The following is a 20,867-nucleotide window of genomic DNA, read 5'->3' as shown; positions in this document are numbered from 1 at the left end:
TGAGAGGTCTGTGGATCACAGGGCTCATTGAGAGGTCTGTGGACCATGGGGCTTATTGAGATGTCTGTGGACCATAGGGCTTATTGAGAGGTCTGTGGACCATGGGGCTGGGGCTGCTATGTCAATCACTAGTCCAGGTACAGAATTACAGCTGAATAGGAATTACTTGGTGAGAGATGCTGAGCAAATAGGAGCATGCCATTCTAGGGTAAGTTGTCACTGCTGCTCTCTCTTCCCTCTCCACCATGCTTTCTCCTGCTCCCCTGACATCAGCAGGTTTCTTCCACTACACCCCTCTACCATGCTTATGTCTTCCAGAGGCCTAAAAGCAATAACCTGAGACCTGTAGAGATCTTTGCTCCTTTTGCAGTCCATGGGCATTATGTCACAGAGATGGAAAGCTAACATTTAATAACATGTTTTGTCTCATGATTTCAAAAATCAAAGTTACAGAATATCCAATCATGAACTCATATCAAATATTTATCTTTTATAAGACAACAAAGAAAGGAAGAATATGTATTTGTATCCTGCATGATAAAGGATATTAAATTTGGTGTTCACTCATACAAGTTATATTCAATACAATCATAATAAAATCTTTCTGAGGAATGAATCAAATACCCTAATGAAATTGATAGTATTCAGTGTTATTTTACTCATTTTAGGAAATACTAAGATAAAATCACTTGATGCCTTTAAAATAAGGTAAAAGTGAAGTGTTTATATTAAGTGAAATAAAAGTTGTAAATAAAAGCATGTTAACATTCTACATAGTGAAATCATGCTGTTTCCTTCAGACTCAATAGCAATGTTTATTTTTTAAGAGGTGCCTGGTATATCACACCTGAGAACTGGTCATGCGCTGAGAAGAGCGGGCAATGTTGGCAGGCAGACCGAAGAAGCTGGGTTTATCATCCTCCGGGAGCTTCTCAATGACAGCACGATAGTCCTGCAGGTAAAGAAAAAAGTGCTGTCACCAAAGGCAGATTTACAACCACAGAAACCTAAGACTTTGGACAGAATTTACTAAATAGGTAGTCCCATTTTTTTCTATCACTGTTTTCCTGATCAACTATAGAGGAAGTATTGTCACTAATATTCTTCTGGGCATTAACTATTTGATATTGTATATTCTTGTTACAACTCCTTATATACAGAGAGACTTTGAGTGGATTCAATCTAACATATATAAATAGATCTGCCTATTGTGTGTAAGACGCTGTGCAGATGTGTTTAGGGAGCCATAATTTATTACAGCATACAAAAGACATGTAGACCTCAGCTCTTACATACCTGAACAATCACTGGTTGTTTTATTTTAAAAAGTAACCACTTAAAGAAATCCTGTGGCCTATAGGCAGGATGTAGTATTGTACTACTCTGTGCAGGCCAAGTGAGTCTGTCACTATGCAGTGCACCCACTCCTGTCTTCTGTTATAGTGTGCTAACACATATTGGTAATCAGCATTTCCTCTGAGGACTTACAAGCTTCCTCCACATCAGTCTAACACTTATCTAATTTTAGATGAAAAATCAAGGGCAAATCAGGAAGAAATTTATTCACCTTGGTGCAAGGCTGGGAATCTTTCTCATAAAGGTAAGGTATGTTAAGGCATTATATGCATATATTCATACATATGCATCCATATAGTATCTGCAGATTGCATTTCTTTCTGTGTCATTCTTGGCAGCTGCCCCTGAAGTATACAGTTAGAGTATAAGAAGCCCAGGACTGTGATGTCCTCTGACCTTCTCTGTCCTTTAGCTCAGTGACTGCCAGTTCCTTTCTAGTGTCAGCTATAAGACACAAGGGCATGCACTTATTTGTTCTCACACTGGCATGTTATCCTCTGGGAAATGTGGCATCAGATAAAAATATAACTAAAGACTATTAGGGGTCATATAAAATTAAAACTACTACTGTTTAGAAAATTAAACACTTGATTTATTCCAATGTATATGTAATCTCTTTTTATCTAGACTGGTTGGAGGCATTTGCCTTCCCAGACTGACTCACTAAGTAGCAAGTAGCAGTCACATGTCTCAAGAACAGTTCCTCACAGAGACAAAAAACGGTCTCTCTTATCACTTACACAGACAAAGGTCAAGTTGTCGGAAATCAGTGCAGTCTCTTCTGGGAACCAAGCACTAACTAGAAGGAGAAAGAACCAGGGCATCTGGCTGGCTGAGGATGTATGGTTTTGAGATAATGAGTGACTTATACTCACGTGTTTATTATACAAAAGTCATTGCTATACACGCCCATCATGTGCACATTTCTGCATAAATTTTATCATTCAAAAATAAGTTTCAACCATGTTACAGGAAATGCATGGGAAATCATTACTTCTACCTACCAAAATGCTGCATGAGTTTGGGAGAGAGATGGAATATGGGAAAATGCTTTTCTTGTTCCTTTGGTTTAATACATCAAGTATTGAAGAATTAAAAAATTGCTTCAAGTAGGACTGAAGAACTCTAAGATCAAAATAGTTATCTACACGTCCTCCATAAATAGAATTTTCAAGTAAGCCATGTACATATTCCCACTGTACATCTTTGGTACCTATGAGTAAAACAAATACTTTTATTAATTTTACTTTTAAAAAGATTTTATTTATTCAGAATTTCATATATGTATACAATGAAATATGATTATGTCTTTCTTATACATGCATGCCCCCTCCCTAATTTTATATCTTTTTCCCCTTTTGGTAAGGCACTAAGTCCAGCCAGTGCTGCATATACATGCTTGGGTATAAGGACATTCACTGGAGCGCGGGAATCCTCTAAGTGGCTGCAACCTCCAAGAAAGAAGGATTTTCCCTTCCCAAGCAACTGCCAAGAGCACCACAATAAGGCACATGGCCTGTAGATCATTCTCTGTCCATGCCGGAATTCCTTCTGGCTTCTTGTTCTATGGTAACAAAAACTGCTGTGGGTTCCCAGCCCAGAACTCAGCACTGCACAGTCACTTACCCTCACTTTAATCATTACGACACAGCAATAGATTCTAGTATATCTCAATGATTTCTATAAATAATCTCTAAATTGTCTGAACATTTCCTTTCCAATGATTTTATACTTATCAAAATAATCAAGTTATGAATATGACAGCTGAGATCTAGGAGTCTGGGTCACAATAATGAGAAAATCATAGAATCCTCAAAACTGGAGTGTAAACAGAGCATTCTGAATACAGGGCCATCCTGTTTTCTGACCATGTAGCAATGCCTAATTAATTTGGAACCCCCTTGGAAAAACCTGATCCAAATATAACTTCATTTATAACAGCTGTCCAATGTAGTATTTTATTAAAACACAGAGCACACTACAACCTGTGCTTGATGAAACAAACAGCCCATAAGATAATCTGATGAAATGGGGAGTCTGTAACAGGACTCTGCACAGTAGCCTTCTACCGTCATAGTCTACAAACATCTGCATTCTAGGAAGAGACCTGGAGCCTGGGGGTGGGCTGCAGATGCCTGGAAGCAAGTCCATCTCTCACAGCACAAAACCACACATGAGCACACAGGAAAGCAAGCTCTCTCCTACATCAATACTGAATCGTGCAGCATCAACACACTGCACACTGCAATCGTGGCAGCAATGACTGTGAGAGAGACTGAGGCAGTCTCAGTTCCTCTGTAAATATAATAAACATGTAACTGTATGCAAATAGCCAGTTAACTGTATTAGCATTACTGATTTGCCACTACTGTGCATTTGATATACTTGTATTTTTCTATTTCACCACTACAAAATTCAGAGACTGTCACAGAACTGATAGCAATGTTACTCTAAACCTTGAGGCATAAATGACGTATGTTGCCTTTTACAGAACTAGGCTATCCACATAGTTGAGAAAAGAGAAGGTGTCCCTAGCTGAAACCTTATATCAGCAGTGTCTAAGAAGCAAGAGATGTCACCATGACTCAATTTCCCACACTACCTTCATCTTTACTAGCTGATACAGTCATAATGACAGGCACTGCTAACACAGTCAGCAAGGAATGCAGAAACAGAGCTCACATTCAATTTATGAAGTAGAAATGCCAGCACATGAAATATATTGCAGATATTTTATATTGAAAAAACCTTGTTTTTCTTTTAGACCTGTCCCCCCCCAAAAAAAAATGTGTTGTTCAAGAGTAAAAAATGAGGAATTATGAAAAAAGGCAGCCAATAATTTCTGTTGTTGTTTCTTAAATTTGCATAGTAACTGTGTTAAAGATCAGCTGGTCCAGGTGGTTTTCTCATAGTAGGGGTCTATTCTGATCTCTGTGCTAAAAACAAGTCACAGAACAATTTCTAGTGCCTGTGATGGACACATGATAGGTGCTAACATGCAGGTGATAAACAAAGGGCAGGTGTTCTTTCCCATGGACCACATTGTAGATTACAATCTAGTAAACACTGTCACATGGTTGCTTGTCTGAGGACAGGAAGCCTAAGGAAGAAAGCCTTAAGAAAGCCTGGGCTTACTATCCAGATGGACTGCTGCACTGTGACAGAGCACGTGAAAGGGGAGAAAGAAAGCAGTCCCACACACAGCTAAGGCTTTAAGGCAGACAAACAGAAAAAGAGTGTGACATGGAAATGGGAAAATATCCTGGCAAAGAACAGTGTCCCTGAGAAATGAGAAAGGTGTAAGAGACTTGCAGGCTTGGAGTTGGAAGTCTCCAAGAAGAGCACGAATGACCATGCCATCTGCTGAGACAGGGGGCTTAGTGAAGAGCAGCTGGACAAGGCAACAAGGCTGACAGGGAATGTGGGGACAGGATCTGTGAACTATGGTTACAACATTCAAGTTTAAATTTCTACCAATCTAATCTGCTCTCAGATCCAGTGTGTCTGAGCTCTAGCGCCCCCTTGTCTCAGCACTGCACACTGGAATCTAGGAACTGGACTGCTACTGGCTTCAAGGAAACAAGAGCTAAATGGTCCTATGTTAGAAGTCTCGGGTTTCACTCCAGTACTGCTTCCACAGACACCTAGGAATTCCTCCAGGACTGCACAAATTCTTAGTTCTAGCCCTGTGCTGCTATGATCCAGAGTATTAATTCTTTAGAAAGAGAACTGAATGACTCAACTGAAGCAATTTTGATTAAAAAAAAATTGTAGGCTACACAATGAACACACACTGTTTCTAGATTTGTCTCCTGAAAACTACAGGTAAGTCAAAATTCTAATGAATTATATCAAAACCACAGTGGACAACCCAAGAACCTTCAGAGAGCACAGGCATAATAGTCAGGACATTCAAATACCAAATACAAAGCAAAACTCAGAATTTGTGGCAGGAATTAAGGCAATTGTGAAATGCATGTTACGAGCAGTAACTAATGTAGGTCCAGTCTCACCATCGAAGAGCCTATCAATGACGTGGTACCCAGCCCGAAGATCTGATAAGGAAAACTCGTAAAACTTGGTCCAACCCTGTTACAACAAATGTAAGATACAGTGAATTCAAAGGCAGGTGTCTACACACCACCTAAACTTAAGAAAAGCATTCACTATATACTAAAAAATAAAACCTTTAGAAATCAATGCATTGACCTCAGTAACAGGAAAATGACTTTGTAATTCTACTTTAGTTTTCAATCACTAATGTACATCAGTACAGTCAGAGAACAAACTGATGTGGTACATTTTTTGATCTATATACCATATGTGCATTAATATATCACCTATACCTTATGCTTCATTCAAAACTATACATTTTCCCCACAAACGTGAAAACATAACTAGTGCCAATATATTCCTAAAAGCATTGGTTACTTATGTATACTTATTTATATTTTATACCCAGAGAGTTACAGAACAGCTATAATGTTTATGTAAAAAAGAAAATGTAAAATATGCAAGTAATTTTTATGGTGTTTTCATTAAATATACTGATTACAATAAAACTAAATTTTAAAAAATTTGGATAGAATTAGTACTTAGGACTGTATCAGTATTGATTAACCACACAAAAATATTTGGGGGGAACTAGGTGACCTCACTCAGGATGATATTTTCTAGTTTCATTTTATTTGCCTACAAAATTCATGTCTTTGTTTTTAATAGCTGAGCAGTATCCCACTGTATAAATGAACCTCATTTATACAGTACATTTATACATGTATACATGTATCCATTCTTCTGTTGAGGGACATCTGGTAGTTTCCAGATTCTGGCTATTATAAATAAGGCTGCTATGAACATAGTGGAGCATGTGTCCTTATTATATATTGGAGTTTCTTTTGGGTAAATGCCCAAGAGAGGTATAGCTGGGTCCTCAGGTAATACTATGTCCAATTTATTTTCTGAGGAACCTCCAGACTGGATTTCCAGAGTGGATGTACCAGCTTGCAATTCCACCAACAGGAGTGTTCCTCGTTCTCCACATTCTTATGAGCATCTGCTGTCACCTGAGTTTTTGATCTTAGCTATTCTGATTGGTGTAAGGTGGAATCTCAGGGTTGTTTTGATTTGCATTTCCCTGATGACTAAGAATGTTGAATATTTCTTTAGGTGCTTCTTGGTCATTCGAGATTCCTCAGTTGAGAATCTTTTGTTTAGCTCTGTACCCCATTTTTAATAGGGTTATTTGGTTTTCTGGAGTCTAACTTCTTGATTTCTTTGTATATTTGGGATATGAACCCTCTTTCAGATGTAGATAAAGATCTTTTCCCAATCTGTAGGTTGCTGTTTTGTGCTATTGACAGTGTCCTTTGCCTTACAGAAGTTTTTCAGTTTCATGAAGTCCCATTTGTCTACAGTGGATCTTAGAGGCTGGGCCATTGGTGTTCTGTTCAGGAAATTTCCCCCCTGTACCAATATGTTCAAGTATATTTCCTACTTTCTCTTCTTTTAGATTTAGTGTATCTGGTTTTATGTGGAGGTCCTTGATCCACTTGGATTTGAGCTTTGTTCAAAAGAGATAAAAATGGATCAATTTGCATTCTTCTACATGCTGACCACCAGTTGAACCAGCACTATTTGCTGAAAATGCTGTACGGTTTTGCCTTCTTTGTCAAAGACCATAGGTGTGTAGGTTTATTTCTGGGTCTTCAACTCTATCTCACTGATTTACCTGTATATCTCTGTATCAATACCATGCAGTTTTTTCACTATTGCTCTGTAGTACAGCTTGAGGTCAGGGATGGTGACTTCCCCAGAAGTTCTCTTATTGTTGAGAACAGTTTTCGCTATCCTGGGTTTTTTTGTTATTCCAGATGAATTTGAGAATTGCTCTTTCTATCTCTGTGAAGAATTGAGTTGGAACTTTGATGGGAATTGCACTGAATCTGTAGATTGCTTTTGGTAAGACGGCCATTTTTACCTGCCGATCTATGAGCATGGGAGGTCTTTCCATCTTCTGAGGTCTTCTTCAATTTCTTTCTTCAGCAACTTGAAGTTCTTTCACTTGCTTAGAGTTACACGAAGATATGTTATATTATTGTAACTATTGTGAAGCGTGTTGTTTCCCTACTTTCTTTCTCAACCTGTTTATCCTTTGTGTAGAGAAAGGCTACTGATTTGTTTGAGTTAATTTTATATCCGGGCATTTTGGTGAATTTTTTTAAATTAGGTTTAGGAGTTCTCTGGTAGAATTTTTTGGTGTCTTATGTATACTATCATATCATTTGCAAATAGTGATACCTTGACTTCTTTTTTTTCTAATTTGTGTCCCTTTGACCTCTTCTTGTTTTCTAATTGCTCTAGCTAGAACTTCAATTACCATATTAATAAATAGGGAGAGAGTGGGCAGTCTTGACTTGTACCTGATTTTAGTGGGATTGCTTCAAGTTTCTCAACATTTACATACATGGTATGTACTTACTGATAAGTGGATATTAGTCCCAAAGCTCAGAATACCCATGATATAACTCATAAACCATATGAAGCTTAATAAGAAGAAAGGATGGATGCTTCAATCCCACTTAGAAAGGGGAACAAAATAGTCACAGGAGGCAGAGGGAATAAGAGACCCAGATCAGAGAGCAAAAAATAAGGGGGAGGGGGGGTGGCAGGACCAGATATGAAGAGACAGGAGAGAAGTGCAGAGGGCCAGGAGAATGAATAGAATTAAGTAACAGTAGAGAAGTGGGAACCACTAGAAAGTCCCAGATGCCAGGGATGCAAGAGGCTCCCAGAACCCAATGGGGATGACATTAACTGGAATACCCAACAGTAGGAAAATAGAACCTGAAGAGACCACTTCTAATAGATAGACATGGCCCCCAGAGAAGGGATTTGGCCACCCATCCATCACAAAAATTTTAACCCAGAATTCTTTTTTGTCTAAAGGAAATACAGGGACAAAAAAAATGAGCAGAGATGAAAGAAAGGCCATCCAGTGACTATCCCACCTTGAGATCCATCCCATCCACACACACTAAACTCCAATACTATTGCTGATGAGAAGAGCTGCTTGCAGATAGAAAGTTGGTATTGTGTCCTCAGAGAGGGTCTGCCAGCACCTGTTTAAGACAGATGCAGATACTCACAGCTAACTATTGTACTGAGCCTGGGAAACCCAAATGGAAGAGTTAGGGGAAGGAATGAAGGATATGAAGGGGATTGCAACCCCATAGGAAGAACAACAATATCAACTAACCGTACCCCACAGAGCTTCAAGGGAGTAAACCAGCAACCAAAGAGGTTGGTGGGTCTATGGCTCCTGCTAGATGTGTTGCAGAAGATGGCCTTATCTGGCATCATTGGGAGATGTGCTTGGTCCTATGGAGGCTTGCCCCAGGAAGGGAGATGCTGGAAGGGTGAGCTGGGAGTGGGTGGGTGAGCACCCTCTTAGAGGCAAAGGGGAGGGAGGATAGGGTGGGAAGTTGGAGGAGGGGATACCAGGAAGGGGGACAAGATTTGAAATATAAAAATATAAAATAATTAAAAACTATTTCTTAAATGTTCATTGTAGATAAGATTCTGAGCATGTAAGAAAAAACCCAAACAGTAATCTAATTCCATGAGGCTCCCAAGAAAATGTACAGATGATATATAAAACTCATCTATAGAAGTTTGATGGTAAGAAATATACTTGTTACATACATTAGAAAGATCTGATCCAATATGGGAGGATAAGGACAGTCAGTCCATGGGAAAAGAAGATGATGGATAGAAAAGTTAATATATTTGAAAAATTCAGCAAGATATTAACCTGTTGGAACTAGTTTGTAATGTAAGTGGAAATACCCAAGAAGAACAGCATAGAATGGTTTGAAGTCTGCAGAATACAGCCCTGAAAGAATAGCAGGCTGGATTTAAACTTGAATTCAGACCTTTGCATTTAAAAATAAATTTAAAGTATCTTTTTTGAGCCAGGTGTGGAGGTGTGTGCCTATGATTTCATACATAGGAAGCTCAGGGAAGAGGATCCTGGATTTGATTCTTGGCTGAATTGTATACTGACTCCCATGCTACGCTAGTATTAAGACTCTGTCTCATAAAACAGAAAACAACCAAACAAAAGAAGAAAATGTTTAATATTTTAAAAAGTGCTCTTGGCTGATGTTCTAGTTTAATGAGACCCTATCTCATATATGCCAGGGTTCTCCGTTCCTACAATGGATTATCTCCAATGAGCAACTTCTTCCATTTAAGAGCCCTAGTGGAAGAAGGAAATGATTATATAATCATCTATTGAAATTTGATCAAAGCTTGAATTTTAATTTTAATCTTTCTTTTACAACACCACAATAATTTCATTTATGTTTATAATGTTTCAATGTACAAAATGATTTAAAGTATTTTTCATTAAATAAATTAGCATGTAAAAAAAATAGCAGGATGGGAAAGGATTATCATGTAATCAAGAAACAAAAGCCATAATACTTTAATCAAGCTCCCTACCAACTCCAGGCTACACAAGTTTCAATTATGTTTTGAAGTAAAACAGAACTTGATAATGGATTGAGGAGAAAAGTGAGCAGAGGGTCCACTAAGAATACTCCCTAGATGGCTAACTTGAGAGAACTATGTAGTGTCAAGGCCTTTTACGAAGGCTATCCTGAAGGAAACAGCCATGGAAATTTGATTTTTTTAAGATTTAATTAATTAATTTATTTATTTATTTATTTATTTATTTAATGTATGTGTGTACCCTGTCACTCTCTTCAGACACACCAGAAGAGGGTATCAGATCCCATTACAGATGGTTGTGAGCCACCATGTGGTTGCTTGAAATTAAACTTAGGACCTCTAGAAGAGCAGTCAGTGTTCTTAACCTCTGAACCATCCCTCCAGCCCCCAAGATTTGATTTTTGAAGTCTGAGGTATCTATTAAAATACAGCATGAGAGTGGTATCTGATGCTCACTGATTGAGTCACATGCTGGCGTTCATACATTAACTCAATGGTGTATGAAGCACATAACCATAATTATACAGTGTGGAAGACTAGTAGAAAAACACCAAATTAGAAACAAACTTAAGAGTCATTAACCAAATTATGACATTTATGTACCAAATTATAAACATATTCTAATAAATGTAAAGCTTATGTTATAACATGCTTATAGTTACCTGTGGAATATAATTTCTTCTTTCTTGACAGGCAGCATGAAACCATGCTAAGCTAAAAAGAGCATGAGCTCGGTGTATGTTATCTCTTTTGCTAATTTGCTCAGGAGTCCAAGATTCATAAGTGCGCATCAAATTCTTCTTCAAACCTGGAGGTGACTACAAGAAGAGAATATGAACAGATTTCTTATTGCTTAATACATTACAAATACAGTCAAACTGCATCAACATCTTCTTTTCAAACATATTAACTATTCTATCCATCGTCTTCTTTTCCCATGGATGGACTGTCCTTATCCTCCTATATTGGATTTCTTCTTAATGAAGAAACTTTTTCTCCAAAAGCCCAATGTAGTTTTCTGTTACTTTAAAGTGTACAAATACAAAGCTTATAATAATTCATATTATTTGCAAATCCATAGTATTTTCAAAATTAAATAAACATGTCACCAAATGCATTAAAAATATTCAAGTACATTTCACAAAATCATTAAATTTTTCTTGTTTATTAAACTAAAATTGCCAATTGTAATAACAGTGTGATACTGAATGCTAACATGAGAAAGGAGGGGTACAAAATGAATGAAAAATTTCCTTTAATGTTTTTTAAACCTTTAATTCAGCCTAGTATGATGACTAAGAAGTTACAGATTATCTTCTAAAAATAAACATAATTTCACAAATGATGTATATGATAGATCTGACTGTGACTGAAGTTTGGGGAATATGAATAGGTAACTATGGTTATAGATCTCTACAACAAAACTAGGCAGGTAGAAAGGAGGAAAGGAAATGCCTTAGAAATTTCTTCAGAGAGAGCCACAAACATTAAACAAGCATGAGACAATGATAAACACCACTTGTCATCATGGAAATCCAGATCAATCTCTCAGGGATTTATTAGCTAACATCCATCAGTATGACCACCATGGGGTTATTAAAAATAGATGCTGGCAAAGATGTATAAACCTGAAGCATTGTGAGTGAGAATATAATCTCTATGAAAGTGTGGGAGACAACATAATAGCTCTTCAGAACCTTACAAACAGGATTAACACATGATCAAGAAAATACTTAAGATGGTAAATTTTCTATTGTGAAATTTGGCTTCTTTTCTATTTTGGGGGAATAATACTAAAATACTTTTCAATATCTCATGCTATCATATAATTTGTATCTCATATAATTATTAAAAGGACATTTTTATAGTTTTGAATAATAGTTAAAGGCAACATGTACATTATTGTTCTTCTATACCTAAGAATGGGACTTTGAAACATCTTACAACATATACAACATGTACATTATTGTTCTTCTATACCTAAGAATGGGACTTTGAAACATCTCACCTCATACGTTATCTTCAGACTTGATTGGAGTAATATGGCGGTAAAGTTGGGGTGAACTTCTGCAGTGAGCCACAGACGAAAGCTTTCTTTAGGTTGAAGAGTATTCAATTCCTTTTTATAAACCAATAGAAAGGTATTTCAACACACACACACACACACACTTTGTGACCCAATGTCTTATTCTGATGTTTCTTAAACATTAGAATCATATTTCCTTTACTGTTTTATCTTCTCTATTAAAAAATAGTCAGATAATGTAATAAACAGGAACATGCATCTGGAGGCAGTTACCCTGAGCTGACATCCAAACTCTGCCACTTGCTGTGTGCCCCTGGGATCTATATCTCACAGCACCTCTAAGCAATTATCTACCATATGAATTGTGGCAGCCATGTCACACAGGGTCTAGAGTACAATAAATACAAAGTCAGCCTCAGCTGCAGATACTATTAAGCCTAAGTGGCCAGTTAGACTCATGGTCTCATTGTTTCTATTCCACTGTCACAGTTAGGCAACATGATCAATGCCCTACAGAGTCAATCTTAAAGGGCGTCATACAAGCTCACCTGTCATGGCCCTTCATATTACAATATGTATGCTTAAGTCATTTATTCGGTGTACTTTTCCTTCCTGGTATACACCTTTTGGCAAGTTAGTAAGTTCTTGTTACCATATACTCTAAGAACCATGTTTAAGTAGAACATCTTATCCTTTCCAGTCCTTTCTCCTTCAGTTCCATGATTTTACCAATGCCAGTGAATGCACACATTCATCAACCATCAGTTATGTATTAGTGTGGTCTGTGTCCAGGTAGAAATCCTGCATGTAACCAGCCCCCACACAAATCTTGTTTCCCCTTATATATGTAATAATGAGGGGAACTACCTGAGTGTACTACCTGAGTGAACAACTTACAGGGCAGTCTAAGCTACAGAGTGAGACCCTGTCAAAAATGAAGCAAACAACAAAGCATCCCTGATTGCTCTAAAAGACAGTGAAAGTTAAAAACAAAAATGTAATACCATCCTTGTCCAACTCTCTCATTCATGATCAGGGTCATGTAAACAAAACATAGCCAAAACATGGCCATAGGAACATTGTGCTTGCTAAAAATTAAAATTGATACAATGAATTCACATCTCACACTTTTAAAATGTAAAGTTTTTCAGAATTTTACATTATAAAATTAAAGGGGAATGCTAATTTGTAGTTTGGCTGGATTTACAGTGTACTTGTAAATTTAGAGACAAACATCTTTAAAAAAATGAAATAAATTTTTTTTTTTAACTTTTGGAATATCTTCTCTGTATCTTTCAAGGAGTTCAAGCTAAGATTTGTTTCCAAAGCATTAACTATAATTATGCTGAATTAGTGTCTCTCAATCAACTTCTTAGAACAGAAAGCAGGACTTTACTAGTCTTTATACCCTAAAATACATGTGAGTGGTTAGATATGAATTATGTTTTTTTAATATACTAGTGGTTTTTATGGACATTATTATATTATTTAGACAGTTTTTGGTTCCTAATCTATGTCTTCTATTGATTACAAGTAAAAAGACCAGAAGTTTATCAGCCTAGTCATTTTCTAAATCATAGTTGTATCAGTTATCTATGCTGCACAGTATTGCCAATTTATTAAGACTGTACACATCTGAACCTCTCAGTGACACAAAGCCAGGGCACATCTACTGTTCTGCGGGGTTCCATTCAGTATACTACTCTGCCAATTTAATTCAATAGTAATTAGAAATCCCTCTGGTATGGACTATTCTCTGCCTCTTTAAATCCTAACCCTACGTCATCTAAATCTAAATCTACTCCCCAACATTACCCTATCTGGTTGTCCTTGGTCTGTCAGAGACATCTCTGCACCCCCTGCTAAGCACACATACCTCCAACATTAGCCCCTATTTGTGCTGCTACACATATCCATGGCACATTTTCTCTGTCTACAGTGAGCTTCACTCTACTTAGACCACAGGAGCATATCTCTTTGCAGTGATCTCTCCCTGACCATCTTTCTTAACTGAGCAACAGACTTTTAACTGTGAGTTTTCATTTACTCCATATCAACCAATTTGTTCTGTCTTAAGACAATTTCTTCCTGGGACCACTTAAGATTTTAACTTCCTTAAGTTTACATTTCCTTCAGTGTGCATTTTAGCTTCCTTAAGAATCTAAAATCTCTGTAATTTCCTGAGAAAGGTAACAAAACATGTACATAAAATAATGGTATAAACAGATTTTCTGCAATCAATCACAGCATGCCCTATTTTCTCCTGTAGAAATTCACTAAGCTCTTCTGCCCATCTTAATCAACAATTTCTTATTTTTTTGGTTGTAAGTCTAGCCTTTACTGGCTGAGCTATCTTTCCAGCTCATTAATCAACAATTTTTTGACTTTCACTATCCACCCCTTAAAAGGACAGAATTCTATAGACTTCTTGCTTTAAAAAAATATCACATATATATTTTTAAAAAATGAATTGGCCCTAAATATTTCTTATCATATACTTAATTTCTAAATGTAACAACACATGTCAACTGAACACTGATGCAGCTTGGAAATTACATTCTGAGATATTTCATATACTTGTGCCACACTCCTCTCAATCTACCTGTGGTAGTTTGATAACATGGCCCCCATAAGTGCACAGAGAGTGGCACTATTAGAAGATGTACCCTTGTTGGAGAAGGTGTGGATTTTTTAGAGGAAATGTGTCACTAGGATTGGGCTTTGAGGTCTCAGATGCTCAAGCCAGGCCCAGTGTTTCACTCTCTCTTCCTGCTTCCTGCCATAATGACAATGGACTAAACTCTGAACAGAAAGACAGCTCCAATTATATGTTTCCTGGTTGTCATGGTCATGGTCATGGAGTCTCTTTACAACAGAGACCCTAAGATACTACCTTCTCCAGAACTGGAAGCCAAGACACCACAAGATGTAAGTTCTTCAAACAGAGCCAGTCTCCATTTCGGGCACATTCTTTTAGCATCTGAATTGCTAAATCAGCTTGACCTTGACCCATGGCAACCTACACAAACAAACACCCAGTGAAAAAATATCTGTCAGAACATTTTAATATACCATTGTCAGAGATTAAGGATAATAATTTTCAAACTTCCATAACTGGCTTTAAAATAGTTTTTAAGAAAAAGTCAAAAACAAATGCCAAGAATTAATCATAGTTTCAAAAATTAATTTATAGTTCAGATGTGTAGTTTTATTTTCCTGTCTATGTCACAGACCACAGGTAGAGCCTGTAGAAAGGGCTTCTGACACTCTACCACATATAAATACATACTGTTTTACAAGTGACTACATGGAAAGCCAAGGGCTTGTCAGAAAAACCCTACAGCCACCCAGAGATGCTCTGGTAGAATTTTTACTTTTTAAACTTTAATGGGTGTGAAGTATTTGAATTTTTAAATTACTGTGTTCATAATAAAAACGATAACTTTCCAAAACCTTACTCTAAATTATAAACTATAAATTCATTTTCAAACCTGCATGCAAGTTGACTTGAAAGATGAAGAAAATGAACAAAACTCATTCTTTAAGAAAGACAAAATGCTACTGGGTGGATTTTGCTCAAAATATCTTTGCTTTTAAGTCATGAGACGTTCAGGAAAATATTACTGCATTTGTTATAAAAGCATCTAATTAAAAATTTTAAAGCCATTTTCAAGTTTTAATTAAATGTATCTATTTCCTATTGTGTTCTAACAAGTAAACATGGTATTTAGAGCCTTATCTCAAGTTACCTCAGAACTCTTGCAAGTGAGAAGCTGTGCTGATCTAACATCAGAGCGATGACCTATTTCTTCCCCCTTGTCCTCTGCCTCCGTCTTCACATCCTGAACCTTCACATCCAATCCCCTGCTTCCATTTAAATACTCTTCTGATTTCATTGGGCTTATCTAGATGAATAACTCAATAGCTTTCCCACCTCACGGTTCTTCATTAGATCCACAAGACTCTTTTTGCTAGGCTTGAGTTCTGGATATGGGCACCTTTTGGCTTCTCACACATAATTTTTAATGTCCATTTTCCAGATTGGATCTAGGATTGAGTGTGGGAAGAACACAAAAGACAGAACAAAACCAGTGAGCAGTTCCTACCCACCTGGTGATAACACTCGCTGCTTCTTTCAGTATTAGCAAGTTCCTGAAGTTCCTGAGAAGGGTCAGCCCCCGGTGAGATTATGATCAAAATGGGCTCAATCTCCAGGGTCTCTTTGTATAAGCGCTTGAGGTTCAGAGGAAGAGGGGATAACTCCTTTAACCCTAAAACATGTGTAACAGAAATTAAAGAAAAAAAAGTAACATTTTTTATAAAATTTATTAAAAATAATTACATAAGGTACATGAACCACCTTTGCCAGGTAAGTGTAGCTACCAGCCATCATCAAAGGAGACTCTGTATACAGCAAAAGGAGAGCATCCTAGAACACCACAACTGGACACAATGCAGACAGCAATGGATCATTGGGCAGTCCAGCCCCAACAGATACATCTGCACAACAGCTCTTATATCAGTAGTTTAGCAGATATAGCCAGATAAGATAAGTTTAGCAGATAAGAGCCAGAATATCAGGAAGTTTGCAAAGAGTCTCTTCTAGGAACAGCTGTATAAACAAGATCAGAAAATGGCACTATTAAGAATACGTTAATGGGAAAAGGAGGAAACTTCAAGGGGTCTCACCCCTAAACACAGAACTACAGGCAACTAATGCATGCCAGAAGAGAATCATCTCCTAGGAATGAGTCTCTTACTTGTTGTCTAATGCAGAGTAGTCAGCCTTGAAACCAAATATACACAAACAACAAAAATAGACTCAGCAGGTTTGTGTATGTGTATGTATATATGAATGTGTATGTGTGTGTGCATGTGTGTGTATATATATACACACACGCGCACGCGTACACACACATATATGTCACTGAATTACATACATGTAATAACAATAATAATCAAAGGAAAACGGCTATGAACTTGAGAGTGGAGGGGACAAAGATGGGGCTTGAGAAAGGGGAGATGTTGAAAGGAAGAAAAAGAATAATGATGGTGGTGGTGGTGGTGGTGGTGATGGTTATGGTGATGATAACAAATAACAACAATAAAGCCCCTGTTATTCTGCCATTAACTGTCTACAGATATTTTTCTAATTTTGATACACATAGACATGCACTTTACAGTGTGGAATTTTCTTGCCTATTCTATCGAAGAACAAGGACTTTCTTCCTCCCAGTAATCTGTCTTTTATTACAACATTTTCATAACTTAAATTCCTTTTTAAAGCTGTTAGAAATTCTCATCCAGATAACTCTTTGAAATGCATACTTTCCCACAGTTTTTACACACTATCAAGAGCTGTCCTGGTTATCTCTGTGCATGCTTCTGTTTTATAAACTGAATTATTTCTTAAATTAAGTACAGAGATTTTAGTTGATAACTGAGTCAAGATAGTGTGTATTTTTAAGATTGTTTTATTAAATAAGAGTATATTTAATGCAATTGTCCTAGAAAAATTTCTTTGAGTTTATGAATACATAAATAAAATTACATTAAAACAAATGTGTTTCTCCTTTCTCCTTTTTTTTCCAGACAGTCTCGTGTAGCCTAAGCTGGCTTGAACTAGGTATGTGGCTGAGAATGACCTTGATTTTTTGATCCTCCTGTCTCCACCTTCCTAGCGCTGGGATTACAGGTTTTCACACAATACCTGTCCTGGGGACAGGACCTAGGACTTTATGTGTGCATGGAGAGCTCTGTCTCAACTCAGCTATGCCCCATTCTAAACAAATACACTTCTTAGTGCCTTACCACAAGTACACATTGTTTTATTAACCTTCAAAATTGTGTAGTAATAACAATTTAAAATTAGTAAAACAAAGTTTGTGCTTTCTGGGGACTATGTTGTGCTGGATGAATGAGTTATTAATAAGCAAATAACAAAATGTCATGTGTTAATACAATCCTAGAAGAAACAGTATGATAAAGAAAGCCAAGGCTGTGAGATGCTATTTCCAAAAATGATTAGAGAAATCTTCATGGAACAATAAAACAAATCAATAAAGGGGGTGAAGTGGTGATTGGCTAGAACAGTGGCTGCAAAGGAGCAGGGATATCAGAGCCACACCTGTACACAATGGACAGAACCACACCTGAACACAAAGATGGACAGAACCATACCTGTGCACAAGGATGAATAGAGCTGCCCTGTGCACAAAGATACACATCAACTGTTAGACAAAAATGTGAGTGAGAAGTCATGACATCTGAAGGGAAGGCAAAAAAAGACTACATGATGTATTAAGGATGCTTGGGAAGAGAGAGGTCAGCAAAGGTTTGCACAAGAAAAGTCCTATGGTTTAATATGTCCAGGACACCCTAGCTGCTCTGAGGACAACAGAAGCTGAGAAGAGGACAGAAAGGGCTGCCACCTCACTCATACCACAGTGACTTCAGAAAAGGGGCAGGCAGTGAGGAACGAGACAAGTAGACTCTGAAATACTATGGAACAGCTAAGGTGACAGATTGGGGTGACAATTTACTTAAGTTGTAGTCATAAAGTAAATAAACTCAGAATAAGTTTTGGAATTAGAACTTAAAACATCTGCATGTAAAATCTAAGGAAAATATGATGAGAGAAGTAAATTTGGGAATTTTTAATCTGAGCAGTCAATTAGATGCTTAGATAGAAAAATAAGATGATTCAACTGAACTAAAATTGTGCTCTCTATTAGGCATTCATAGAAAACAACAGACAAGTGCTTAGGAACAGGAGCTAGAATCCCAGCTCCAAGGGCAAGGATTCCGGGTGTGCACTATGACACCAGCTGTTTTCATACTTAACTGTTTTTACTAAATTTTCCTACAGAAAGGGAATTATCTCCATGTGAGTAATTTGTAAAAATTTTTTGGACAATGCTCTCTGAAAAGCTAAAAAAATACTATAATCTGAAAAGCAAGCAAATTGAGAATATTTTTTTAGATATGCTTTCAAAAATTCCTGCTTTTGAAGGCTGTATTGCTGAAGGCTGTAATGTCTGTAAATACTTTATTGTAGTTGTACAATTTTCCATTTGAGCCTGAGGTAGTATCTATAAAGTACAAATTTGCCATTAATATTTGAATACATTCTTTGTCACCCTTATAACAAATAAAACTGAAAAAATACTTCCACAAGAAAATAATTTTTAAAAGCTCAGTATTTTTACCAAAGTATGTCAATTATGTATTAAATTTAATTAAACACTGAGTATGATTATGTCCAACAAGGAAAAGTATATTCTAGCTAAGTGGAGATTATAAGTCATATGAATAAAAACAAATAATGAAAGCCCCTAAAGCATTTCTACTAAGGTAAGCATAAAATGAAATAAAGTTCAAACAAAGTCATCAGGTCAAAGGTTAGACTTTGAAACGGGCTGTATTTACCCAGAGCCTTGCAGGCAAACAGAGCCATGGCACTCTGCAGTCTGTCTGGCCGCAGAGCCTGAACTACAAGAACCTAAAACAAAATGGAGAATTTTATAAATAGATATTTCTCAGCATCATTAATTAAACAATAGTCAATGATTATTAATTGATGTTTACAGAAATACACAAGTAACCACTGTTGCATAGTATTACCATGCTTGAAATGCTTGAAACTGTCACAATAAGTATGAACCAAGAGTTCCCTTTATGTCAAAAATTCCTTAAAATATATGTTATATAAAGTAAGCAGAAGGTGAGTGAGATACGTCTTCAAGATCCCATGAAGAGCCCAATGGTCTGTGAAGGTGGCAGAGTAAACGGTTAGCATCTGGCAGTTTGCTTGTTGGACATCTGCATTCTATTTTCTGCCGAGTCCTGTGTATCTATAATATTGCTTTGATGTGTAAATGTTCATTTTCAGATGGTTTGTTGTTTGGTTTAAATACAACTGCTGAGATAGCACTCACTGCGCGCGCGCACACACACACACACACACACACACACACACACACACACAAACCAGAATGAATTAACTCCCATAACGGACATCTCAGAGAAGAGGGCTATTCCCCAGGGCACCAGTTGCTAGAGCCATTTGTCCAGACAAATGTACCCACCAAGACATCTCACCACCTGTTTTGAAATATATTTTTTAAAGTTCCTTTTCCTTCCTTCACATTAAATTCTCTTAGATACAACTTAGATAAAATAAGTGAATGAAGACTCTATACCATTTATAGTTTAGTTCCTTTTAAAAAGACCTCTTTTCCTATTGAAGGATCCTACTTGGACCAGAGACAGAGGACAAGAGGTACAGGGTAATACCCACACAAAAGATGTTGCCAGGGCTCTGTCTGGGTAAGGTGGCCAAGGCATGTGGATGAAAGTTACATAGTACGCTAAAAGCAAAGCTTTTACTCAAGTAGCATCTCAAGGACAAGAGAAATTCCCAGTGTGATTTTGTTCTGCACTTGGATGACATTCGATTTTACCTGCTGAAATAAGGAAACCTTCTTTGCAAGAACTGATGGGAACTCCTGCTCACACATTGAGTGATGATAGTAAGTACGCCAAAGTGCCCCGTCTTCAAAGCACAGCGTCTGGTAGAGACCAGGGAGAGAGATCTAAAACAGAAATTACCATGTTAGGAGCTGCAGCCATGTGACAAGAACTCCAAGAGAAAAGAAACCTGATACTCTAGACGCTTATTACTTGTCTCCTATTCTGTGATGGTGTGTCTCATCTTCCATGGGTCAGTGAACTCAACCAGATTGGAGCCCGTAAAGCACTAAGAATTATATCAATCAATAGTCATAAGAAATATTTTCCATATATTGTACCTAGCTACGTCCACCATCATCAAAACCAGGGGCAAGTCCTAGGGACAGCACAACTGAGCACATGGTAAATTTCAAGACTATCTCTAGCAACAAGGATGCTCTTTGTAACCAAACTTTGCTGTGGTACTACTGAGGGCCTCAGTTGGTTTCAGTTTCAGCCT

General features: G+C 37.2%; 1 protein-coding gene across 4 annotated transcripts in view; it reads right to left on the bottom strand.

Annotated features, from left to right (window-relative positions):
* Dync2h1 (dynein cytoplasmic 2 heavy chain 1) overlaps nucleotides 1-20,867 on the bottom strand; it is a 190,913-nt gene that overhangs the window by 40,199 nt on the left and 129,847 nt on the right. For 3 of the 4 annotated variants that reach the window (XM_076926138.1, XM_076926139.1, XM_076926140.1), the window contains 9 exons: nucleotides 20,359-20,490; nucleotides 19,325-19,397; nucleotides 16,007-16,167; nucleotides 14,790-14,915; nucleotides 11,879-11,989; nucleotides 10,533-10,688; nucleotides 5,370-5,445; nucleotides 2,361-2,569; nucleotides 848-952 (listed from right to left, as the gene is read on the bottom strand). In XM_076926138.1, coding sequence (XP_076782253.1) covers nucleotides 848-952; nucleotides 2,361-2,569; nucleotides 5,370-5,445; nucleotides 10,533-10,688; nucleotides 11,879-11,989; nucleotides 14,790-14,915; nucleotides 16,007-16,167; nucleotides 19,325-19,397; nucleotides 20,359-20,490 — 1,149 coding nt within the window. Of the gene's footprint in view, nucleotides 1-847; nucleotides 953-2,360; nucleotides 2,570-5,369; nucleotides 5,446-10,532; nucleotides 10,689-11,878; nucleotides 11,990-14,789; nucleotides 14,916-16,006; nucleotides 16,168-16,328; nucleotides 16,509-19,324; nucleotides 19,398-20,358; nucleotides 20,491-20,867 lie in introns of those variants that run through there. The other variant, XM_076926141.1, reaches the window with a different exon arrangement.

Source organism: Arvicanthis niloticus, chromosome 27, assembly GCF_011762505.2.
Source record: "Arvicanthis niloticus isolate mArvNil1 chromosome 27, mArvNil1.pat.X, whole genome shotgun sequence".
Classification (NCBI taxonomy): Eukaryota; Metazoa; Chordata; class Mammalia; order Rodentia; family Muridae; genus Arvicanthis; species Arvicanthis niloticus.
This window is presented reverse-complemented; position numbering and strand designations above follow the sequence as displayed.